The sequence below is a fragment of the Musa acuminata genome, chromosome BXJ3-7 (genome assembly GCF_036884655.1).
Source record: "Musa acuminata AAA Group cultivar baxijiao chromosome BXJ3-7, Cavendish_Baxijiao_AAA, whole genome shotgun sequence".
Taxonomy (NCBI): Eukaryota; Viridiplantae; Streptophyta; class Magnoliopsida; order Zingiberales; family Musaceae; genus Musa; species Musa acuminata.
Window position 1 is genome coordinate 2,321,259 of NC_088355.1, and position 11,136 is coordinate 2,332,394.

The following is an 11,136-nucleotide window of genomic DNA, read 5'->3' on the forward strand; positions in this document are numbered from 1 at the left end:
TTTATGATCTTTGAATTTTCACTGTCACATGTAAAATCTTTCCCCCTTTATTATTAGCCTTTTGAAATAATCTATCTTATTTTTAACAGCAGATTTTTAAAAGAGAGTGATGACGGAGCTTTATAACTGTTTTTAACGGCCTGTAGTGTTTCCCCGTTACACCCGTTATGATGGGCCTTTACCGCTTCCGGATTCATGCAGGGGTGTATCTTGATTCTGTTTGGCTGGGATCCCCTCGAACATTAGTGCGAATCTCAACACAATCCGGCCGTTCATATTCAAACCTGATGGCTGGACCCACTGAGGCCGTGGCAATGGACGGTTCACGTTGGTTCTTGATCGGTTCGCTTTGTAGGGAATCATGGAGAGGATCCACATGCCCTCTTTTTGTCTGGGCGATTCCCTCGCCCACAGGGTGTTTCCACTGTCGTACTTGGCGCAACAATTAACATTAACACGTCGTGTTATGGTGATCGCTGTTAAAAGTGCGCCCCTCCGCTCGCCGTCTCCGCTGCTCCTCTTGGCTTCCGTGATGGCCACCGCGAGGGTGCTTCTCCGCCGAGGCCTCCTCCCCGGTCACCGACCTAGCGCCGCCGCCACCGCCCGCCTGCTCCTGGCGCAGACCCACTCCTCCCTGTCAGAATCGGCCGAGCCCAAGCGCCTCAAGACCTTCTCGATCTACCGGTGGAACCCCGACCGGCCGGAGTCGCCGCAGATGCAGGAGTACGAGGTCGACCTCAACGAGTGCGGCCCGATGGTGCTCGACGCCCTCCTCAAGATAAAAAACGAGGTGGACCCGTCCCTCACCTTCCGCCGCTCCTGCCGCGAGGGCATATGCAGCTCCTGCGCCATGAACATCGACGGAGACAACGGCCTCGCCTGCCTCACCAAGATCCCGGCCGCAGAGTCGGCGGCTGCGGCCATGATCACGCCGCTGCCGCACATGTTCGTGGTCAAGGATCTGGTGGTGGACATGACCAACTTCTACAGCTAGTACAAGAGCGTGGAGCCGTGGCTCAAGCAGAAGGACCCACCGCCGGAGATGGGGTAGGAAGTCCCGCAGAGCAACAAGGACAGGGCAAAGCTGGATGGGACGCACGAGTGCATCCTCTGCGCTTGCTGCAGCACCTCGTGTCCCAGCTACTGGTGGAACCCCGAGGCATATCTTGGCCCGGCGGTTCTCCTCCACGCTCATAGGTATGTTCTTCTCCTTTGACCTTCCCTTGCATCATCGATCGTATATTTATCAATGTAGAGATATGGTTTTTTATTCCAAAGAAATTTTCTTCATATGTATGCGTCTCTTGCAATGGTCCTTCTTTCTTAGGTGATGATTAATATATATAACATGATGGGGGAGATTGAACAGTTCGTGTTTTTAGATCATTGTCTCAGCTTCTTGTGAAGCAGTTGTTAATTCTCATTACTGTATAAAAATATTAATGATCAAAGCGCATAGAACCAAAATATAAGCTCACTATATGCTGCCATTTGCAAGAAATATTCAGAAAAAAGAGAAGAAAATACCTATAATTTGATGCAATCATGTTCAAATTATGTAAGATCATATCATTAGCCCCAACATGTTCATTGTAAGGACTGAAACTCGCTTGTATGCACCTACTTAGTTATTTTTCTTTTGACATCATAGAGTACTCAGGTATATTTGAATGATGGATAATTTTTTTCTTATAATGTTTCAGCTGGAAAGTGGGCTCGAGAAGTAAGAACTATTAAAGTTGTGGCCTTTATGTTTTTCTCCAGTTTATTTTTTTGTTTTATAGTGCATACTGTTGCTGATATATAATTTACTGAATCATGATTTTCTGTTTTATTATATTGTGATTTGGATAAAATAAAATTTTTATTTGGATAACAATCTGGCTCAAGTTGTTTAGATGGAAACCACATGCTAAATTTTCATCTTGTAACATTGCAAGAATTTGCAGAAGTCTGTATGGTTGTACCTTGTGATAGATAACTGTGTACCATGAAACTTTTTGGTTATTTTCTCATCTTTATTATTTTTTTAAGCCCTTCTTTTGTTTTGAAATGAAATTGCTTATGAGTATCTGAAAGACCTGTATCAAGTGCTTAAGAAGGTTATATTTGTGGCTGGAAAAACCCTCTCCATGACATTAGGAAATTAAGGGGTAGAATTATTTGTAATTCTTAATGCTCATAGATTTAGGAATGAAAATACTGTAAAGTTAATGAATTCCATACTTCACATGTGAATTTCCTAATATTGTTATCATTTATTGGGATATCTATCTATAGATTTTACTTTATCTATAATAGTGGCATCTCATTATTATGGTGATAATGTTCTGTATTCTTCTATTCACTTTTAGTTGTACCATATCTTCCATATTTTTTGCAGTATTCATAGTCTTAATATCTTAAGACTAGCAAGTTGCCAAAGAAACTTTTGCTTAGATCTTTCTTTAAGAAAAGTTAGGTTAACTAAGATTTCCAAGGTAGTGAGATAGGTCTTTCTCATGTTTGTTTCTTCAGTATTTTTTATCATTTTATTTCCATTCTTGTACAATCATTGAATTCTTCAAAATGTTTGTTTAAGTCTCTGTGACAAAAAGAAACCTGCGAAATGCTTCCACAAGACTTGGTTTTTAGTAAAGTTATCTATGGACATCAAGTTTTCTTCTCTCTCCTTGTAATCTTGTTTCCTTATATTACACAATATTTCATCAGAATCTTTGTTTCAAGGAATAAAATATCTTGGCTTGCCAGATGATGTCTCCAATGATGATTGTGCCACATGTTTATTGGCTAAGCATGACATATTAAGATCCTGCTTTTTAGCCATTGGCAGACAATTTATGAGTTTGATAAGAATTAAATAATGCTAAATAGGGAGAGGAGACATACTTGAAAGATTTGCCAGACCTGGGGAACTGATTTCCTCACTGATTTTTGTGTAAACCCTAATCCCCTTTTTTATTCTCCAACAGTAGAATAAAAATGATTTTATTTACTAAAATAAATATGAAAGCAAGTATCTATCGCAAAATCCAACTGTAATGCACCCAGTTTTTATAGGAAGAGATGCTGAGAAATGACCTGTTAAAATGAATTCTTTCAATTTGGTTATGGTACTCTATAAAACATTTTTTTAAGGCAAGTAGAATTTAAGTTAGTGATGGGCTTTCCCATGCATCTTACAACTATGTTCTACTATGTATCTCAAGTTTATCTGTTGACAAGTTATATCTACAAAAATATTCATAAATTGTCTGCCAGCCCAGATGAACTACTTATAATCTGAACATGCTACGGTAAGTCACTGCTATTGTTATGTATCTAATTGATTTTGAGACAGAACTATTATTAACTAAAAATTTGAGAGGAAATTGATATCAGATATGTATTGAAGTGCGGCAAATAAGTTTAATGCAGAATTATGCAACTCCTAAACACCTTGACTTTCTTCTTTGCTTGCTGCTATGATATATTTTCTGTAACTGCCACCATTTGTTAGGACTCTGTATGCTGATATGGCTGGGGTAAGGAAAGCATTGTGTGCTTCCTAGAAAGCTAATGCTAGCATGTGTACCTTTATGTCAAATTTGATGAGTTGTGTACAACATTCATATCATTTTAAATGACAAAAATAACCATGTGAACTTTTACTTGTGAGCAGATTTTATGGCACGAACTTTGGTGCCAATTATTTGGCAAAGGTGAATGAACTTTTGCAACTTTAGCGAATATATAGATATTAATTTATGGGTCGATTAGCTTATGAGTTAGTTTGTGTAATATTTATTGGCATGTTGGTATCCACTGTCATGTAGTCTAGACAGCTTGATCAAATGAGTCCTACTTAAATACCAAAATCCATCTTTCTGAAGTCTTCCATATTCAGGATTGTGGGGAAATAGGTAAAATATGTACTTTATCCAAGTTGCAGTTGACGATCTCTGACCTGCAAATATATCCATTACATTCAATCTGATTTCAAGGATCAAGTAGGTTTCTTATGGAAAGAGAAAACACAAGGTTTTGCTTTCTACACGGATATCTTTGATTGCTTAATTCATACATTCTATCTAAAGCATGAGCCACTTAAAATACTTGTGGATTACTGGAGGGACTGAGAAGATGGTTCATCTCACTATAATTACTCAGACAAGTAGACAGCTGTTTGTGCATGTACATATGGGATTGTGTTTTTTTCTAAAGACTTAGAGATTGAGCATACTTTATAATGTATAATATATATTTTTTAAATTGTAACGATATGTATTAAGGTATAAATTCCTTGAGCTTATAGTCAGCACAGAAGTTACTGGGTGTGGCTAAAAGACCTTGAGTTATTGATTGTAGAGATACAACAATAGCATTTGGAAGTTGTTCAGCACTAAACATGTAAAATTTTGTGCAATGTTCATGGCCAAAATATGATGTCTCCAATATTTGGTGCTTTTGTTAGACCATCATGTAATAATGCTTGACTGACATAGCCCTTAAAACTTCTGTATCTATTTTCTGGATACTTTTCTGAAAATTCTGGTGTTAGTTACTATTACTTGATAGTGATTGCAATATGGTGTTCGAGCGAACAAGCATATGTTGAGAAAACAGGTGGAAGAGAAGGAAAATGAAAGCAAAAGAATGTAATGTTGGTAATTTCTATCCTCATGACTGGTATATATAATCTCTTTGTTGTTGTACGACACTTCTGCTATTTTTTCCTTGCCATTTCATGTTGAACTCTTTGGAAAATGCTTCCTATTTTCTTTCTGTTTTGTTTTTTGCATTCCTCTGTTGCATGTTTGCTTGTTATGGAGCTCGGGTTCTCTTTAATTCAATTTATGGACAAATATTTTTGCAACAGTTTGTTTACTCTGTTGAGTAGGTGGATACAAGATAGTCGGGATCAGTACACAAAGGAGCGGCTCGAGGCAATATATGATGAATTCAAGCTATACCGCTGCCATAATATCCAGAACTGTGTTCATGCTTTTGCCCCAAGGGATTGAACCCTGCGAAGCAAATCAATTCGCTCAAAAAGCCTCAGCTGCAGTAACATGTGCAGATACGCCGCCACTAGTCTTTGTCGCAAAGATGGTGCCCGGTACTTTTCTTTTTGCTGATAATAATCACAACTGAGTGCATACTTCTTTAGTTCCTACTTCCTGTTTATGCCTAAAATAAAGACCTTAAGCTTTTGTCTTCCGTTGGAAGAATGTGATTAAGCCATGCCGTGTTTGAGATGTGCAGCCCTTGCCGGTCATTGACCTGAAACCAAAACTCATTGTTTTTGTTGCACATTTCATTGGGATCCAACATCGCTCCCCACAATTGAGCCTTTCATCTTGATGTTGCCGACTCCATATTATGCTTTGTTTAGTGCATACTTATGACCTTTGCACTTGGATAGAAATTTCTCTTTAGTTGGAGAGTATATTTTGGTAGGTTATTGTACACTTCATCACTATCACACTTCAATCTCTGTGACTTTCCCAAGACTGCTCTGCTTGCATGAACAGCACTAGTTGCTTTGCTAGCCTCAAATCTGTTCTCAAATTCTATTATTCTCGTCATTATGGGTTCTTGCATGGGCCTCTCCGAGACCATTTATATTACTCTCACTTGTTCATGTTCTCATCTTCTGATCCATGGCATAGACATTCATTGCAGTAACAAACAAAATCTAATGAGTTAGAGTTGTTCATTCTCTATTCTCTGGGAAAAACACGCATGCTTTGCAGTGATCTGTTCCTTCATTCTTTTGTATTTCAAGATCTCTAATTAGATTTCAATATGAAATGTTCATAAAACAGGGAAATGAAACGAGAGAATTGAGGAGTGAATGGTAGCAAGCGTTGCCCTCTGCGGAATGCATCCCAAAAAGATGGTGGGGATCTGGAAAAGCGAAGCAGGGGGGTGGGTGATGGGTCTTAATCTGGAGGCTGCCTGCTCGTCAGTACTTCTCCGATTCAGTTGAAAGCTACAGGAGATGAGATTAATCCTTTTCAGAAGCCATTCAGGAACGTATACTGCCCACCTCACACTCCCAACTCCTTTTGTGTTTGCCCCCAAGTGCTGCTGCCGCTGCAGGTTTTGCTTTATCCTCCGTACCGCAGCGTGCGTGTAGGCAGCAGCCTCAACCAAAGTTGTGCCACATAAATCATACTTCATCAGCTGCTCTTTACATACTGTATATTATAGTCTTGCATACATTATATTATACTGTATATAGACGAATTTTCGAGAAAAAAAACTTTATTTTTACTTTTTTTTTCATTTATTGTAGTCCTTCAAATATCCCTAATTGGACAACTAGAGCATATGATGAATGATCTAATCGTTCAATTATAATATTTTTGAATGAACTTATAATATTTTGATGAATACATAAAAATATTGTAACTTCATATTCTCATCCCTAAATTAATAAGAGTACATATTTGAAATCTTATTTTTAAATAAACTTATAGTGTCTATCTTAATAATTTTAAAAAATTAAATTAAATTAATATTTTATCTCATGTATATTTTAACAAATTTTAAAAAAATATTATATTAAATGATTGGCTAAAGATTTATTATTTATACAATAATATTCTAATCGATCAAAATTGTATATATATATATATATATATAATTATTAGATATTTTAGGTTCGAATATGAGAATTATCACTTTATACAATAATACATTAACCTACTCGAATATATCAATAAAGACCGAAATTAACATCCATCAATTTAATAACTAATATAACTACAATTGCGTGATAGTTGGCTCGAGCCGTGAAGCGTCGGTCAATGGCGCTGACCGGGGGTGGGGACGGGGAAGGACACGTCATGGGGGATATCGGCCTACGTGTTCGACGCGTCTACCTGTCGGGCACTTGGATTCTGACAACCCCACCCTGGCTGCCTCGATGTTCGAGCCCTCCCTGTCCCTTTCCCCTTCGTCTTCTCCCCCCTTGGCGTTTCGCCTTCCCTCAAAAACGTCGTCCCACGCCCGCCCCTTCCCTCCCTTTGCATGCAGAACATCCCAATACCCGGACAATGCGACGCCCCCTCACATCGCCTCTCTCTGCTGCTATTCGTAGAACGGTATTCTTCGTATCAGCGACGACAGTAAAAGGGCGGCAACGTACAGCTGCACACAGTGATGGAACGATGGACAAGGACTGCGCCCCATCACACCGTCCGCCGGCCAATTATGTTGGAGGAATGATAAGGTGGTAGTGCTGGCGTTCCAGCCCTGATACGTAATGTATCGTCCATCATCTTAAAGGTGCCTGCCGCCTCGCCTGTGATTCCAACCACGTCGGCTCCATAGGTCTTCCCAAGAGCAGACTACGACCGGTGGTGACACCCTTTGCATTAATTAGAACCGCTTCTTCTCCTTGTGGAGAATGTAGTCAAAACATTTATCTTCTTTTTCTTCTACTATATATATATATATAGCATAAAATAATGATTTATGTGAAGAACAATATCATCATCAACAACCATAATTTGACCACCGTATTCTGAAGACACTCGGATGCTGTCATTGCAAGCTTAAATTATCCAAGAAAAAAGGCCGGAGAAAGATGTCTATGGGCGCCTGGCGTGAGATGGGATGTATCGACTCGACCGGTACACAGTGCTCTGAAGTCGATCATTTAGTTGAAGGATAGGTGCAGCACAGCTTCGCTCAGCCCTACGCTGGTCTCGTCACCGCCGCCGCTGCCGACCACATCGTCGTCATCATCATCATCATCGCCGCCGTCGGCGTTGTCGGATGGCGCGTGGGTCGAGGTGGTGGTGGAGGACGCTCCGCCGCTATCGGCTACCTGCTGCGACGCGTCGGCGAGGTCGGTGCCTTGGCAGTGCGTCCAGGAAAGGTCCTCGAGGCGCTGCTCGCTGCCGACGGCGACGACCGGGACAGGTTCCGAGAGCTGCCTCCCGTCGCGGGGCGGAGAGAAGACCACGGGCATGTACTCGTCGTTGTCGCACGCGAACTTGGACTTCCTGAAGTGCTCCTTGAGCGCCTCCAATCCCTTGAAAGAGAATAATTCAAAGCTAAAGCAACGGCAGGTAGGTAACAGTACAAGACAACGACGAACACGAGAGAGCCCTGTAGCAACCTGCAACCGAGCGTAGGTGACTTGGCAGATCTTGCGGGAGTTGAAGACCTCCCATGGCTGTTGGTGGAAGGCTTTGTAGAGCCTGAACGCGGCCTCCGGCGACGTCAAGTTGACGAACCCGTACCCAACGTTGCACTTGTTGCTTCACAACGTCAACAAGCCACGAGTCAATCCAATGACTACTACTGCTACTACACAAACACTATTCCAAACGACAATTAGCTTTCTAATAATTTTTCTGCTGCTTTTCCTACTTTGGATTCTGATGAGAGAAAAAAACAAAAAGGCCTTAATCAGAAATATCTCTGAAACCCTTCTGTTGTGTCTCATCAACTGGTGGAAGCACAAGTAAGATCACGAGGGATGACTCTGTTTATATTCTATGATGTCTGCAAGCCTTGCTTGCTGATTAGGGTTTGATGGGTTCGTTCTCCTTTCACGGTTTCACACACTTGGAGTGAGTGAATGATATCTTTGCTCCAGCGGGAGGGAGGTGAGATCGCGGTGAGAGAGAAAGGAAAGAGGGGATCTGTCTTTATGTGCCAGCCAGCGATCTCATTGCCATTAGGGTCTCTAAAGCCATTTGGACGCAGCAGCGTACGGGAATGAGAGACCAGCTCGTGAAACAGCAGCAGCTGCCGGCAGCGATCCCCCTCGTCTGCCCGTCTTTCCTTGTGATCCCTCCTCCTCCCTCTTTCTCTTAGCATATATATATATCTGCGACGACCTCCTCTCTCTCTCTCTCTCTCTCTCTCTCTCTCTCTATCTATCTATCTATCTATCTATCTATCTATCTATCTATCTCTAGATTCAAAAACTTACTTGAAGTCGATGGGTAGGTAGACGAAGTCGTAGGCGGAGTAGGGCTCGTCGGCTCCCTCGCCAGTCTGCTCGTTGCACTGAATGCAGTGGTTGTCGAGCATGTTCAACAGCAGCTTCTGACTGCATTCCGGAGAGAGAAATAGAACCGAGTGAAGGATGCATGTAATTAACCAATGGAGATCATATGTATGTAGAAACTCCGACATCTGGATAAGATACTTTGAGGTGGTGGGGAGGGGAGGAGTGGGGGACCTGTACTTGTTTGGGATGTTCTTAATCATGACTGTAGTTCTGGAATCCCTACAAGAGGATTCGGATGATTCCTCCGATTCCACTTCCTTGAAGAGGAACCTCGACTCGCTGCTCCCGCTCTTGCTTCGGTTCTTCCAACTCCTCCTGCTGCCGCCGCTCGATTGCTGCTGCTGCTGCTGCTGCGGTGGCGGCGGCGGCGACGATGACGATGAGGGACGATTGGAGCTGCCGCTGCTCTTGGCCTTCCTCCCACCACTACTGTTGCTTCCGCGTCTTCTGGTAACAGCAGCGGGAGTCGTATTGGTACTGGTCTTCTTTGGCACCACCGTAGATCCCTGGCTTGCTTCCCCGCTTGCTCCGGGAAGCGAGGACGAGGAGGATGATCTCGCGGAAGCTCCACTTGCTTGTGACCATCTGCTGGGCTGTGAACCGCCTCGCAGGAACCTCGGAGGCAAGGGGGAACTGCGGAGGCCGTGGCCGTGCACGGCTTCCCTCCTCGGGTAATTGCTGTCGTAGCATGCGAAACTTACACCATCGGTAATCCGTCGAGGATCCACGAACAAGCGAAACAAAGCTTGGAGTAAGAAGAGTAAGACCTCCGGACTTGGCCGCTACCAGGTGTACCAAACTCCAGCTGCAGCAGCCTGCCATTGATCTCCTTCCCGTTGAGCTCGGCGAGAGCGCGAGCTGCGTCCCTCGTGTCGAAGAACTCCACGAGCTTGTGTTGCGGCTTCGAGGGCGTCTCCCTCACCTCTTTGAGAGCTCCTGTCAGGTGAAAGACGACGATATGTGTGAGTGAACAAAAGGCCATACGGCAAGAATGATGAAACTGAGGACGACAGATGCCTTCATAATAGAATTCGTTGTCTCTTACTCGACAACGATGAAACAAAGTAAATCGGGCCCAATAGTTATTGCAGGTGAAATATGCGATATAATTACGATTTGTTGTTCCTCGATCGATCTATCTTTGGGAGGATGGGAATATAGAGAACTGAAACGACACAAGACGTATGAGGAAAAGAAGAAACTATGAGAACGAAGATTGCAGGAGAGATGAATATATACCGAATGGCTCGAACATGTCTCTGAGAGTGGCGAAGGAGACGCGCGGATCGGAATTGAGGACGAGGATAGAACCCTGGTTGGGCTCGTCGAGCGATGAGGCTGCGAACTGAGCCCAGACGGCGTAGCCCGCTATCGTCCCCAGCCCGCTGCCGCTGCCGCCGCCGAGCTCCGGCGAGCGGTACAGCCACGGCGGCGCCCAGTTCCCGGGTGCGCCGCCGTACCCGATCCGGGCTTGCCGCCGCGCGTGCTGCTCCCGGACCTCCGCCACCGCCGCCTCCGCGCTCCGCAGGTCGTAGAAGTGCACGGTCACGACCCCGTCCGCAGCCAGCGCGCCCATCTCCACCGCCCGGACTCCGCCGAACGCCTCCATCCCCGCCCTCACCTCGGCCTCCCCCACGTGCCGGGGCACCATGCTCAGCGCCACAGCCCTCGTCCCCGTTGCCATCTCCACCTGCTGCGGCTGCTGGTGGTGGAACACCGGAAGCGCGACCGCCAGCGGAGGGGGAGGAGGGTAGCTGTAGTAAATTTGCGGGTGGCCGAGAGCGAACTGGCCTGCCACCGGGTAGAACTCCGCAGCCGCCGGATCTAAAGGGTTCCCCCGGCCTCCCCCCTCCATCCTCGCGACGCCTAAGATCCCCAGGCGCCCTCTCTCTCTCTCTCTCTCTCTCCTTTAAAGAAAACCGCTACGTACTCAAAAACCGGTACGGGAGGCCGCTACGCCGGAAGGGAAGGAAAGCGACAATCGCAAGAGAGGGGAACAGAGTGAAGCGAGAGAGACAGTGCCGTTCTAATGCGGTGGCGATGTACCGGCGCACCAACGTAACGTTATCCTGACGTACCTTCACGCCGCTATTCCTACCATTACACGCCCCCTCGTCCCT

The 11,136-nt window shown here is 44.4% G+C and overlaps 1 protein-coding gene and 1 pseudogene across 1 annotated transcript; one reads left to right on the plus strand and one right to left on the minus strand.

Moving 5' to 3' along the window:
- Window positions 1–115: 115 nt before the first annotated feature.
- Window positions 116–5,093, plus strand: LOC135643171 (succinate dehydrogenase [ubiquinone] iron-sulfur subunit 1, mitochondrial-like; annotated as a pseudogene).
- A 2,528-nt stretch (window positions 5,094–7,621) lies between these two features.
- Window positions 7,622–10,871, minus strand: LOC135642816 (protein terminal ear1-like). Its single transcript, XM_065159268.1, has 6 exons — window positions 10,256–10,871; window positions 9,784–9,952; window positions 9,188–9,694; window positions 8,936–9,055; window positions 8,114–8,255; window positions 7,622–8,026 (listed from the first exon to the last, which is right to left on the minus strand). Exons 1-6 carry the CDS (start codon window positions 10,869–10,871, stop codon window positions 7,649–7,651), a joined length of 1,932 nt encoding a protein of 643 aa, XP_065015340.1. The 3' UTR covers window positions 7,622–7,648.
- Between the last annotated feature and the right edge of the window lie 265 nt (window positions 10,872–11,136).

What these genes read in the sequence shown, in the direction of transcription:
- LOC135642816 (XM_065159268.1), bottom strand. Translation starts at nt 10,871, where the DNA reads ATGGAGGGGGGAGGCCGGGGGAACCCTTTAGATCCGGCGGCTGCGGAG. An exon ending in AACATCCCAAACAAGTACAG is followed by an intron (nt 9,056 to 9,187) that starts GTCCCCCACTCC and finishes TCCGGAATGCAG; the next exon opens with TCAGAAGCTGCTGTTGAACA. An exon ending in TCACCTACGCTCGGTTGCAG is followed by an intron (nt 8,027 to 8,113) that starts GTTGCTACAGGG and finishes TTCTCTTTCAAG; the next exon opens with GGATTGGAGGCGCTCAAGGA.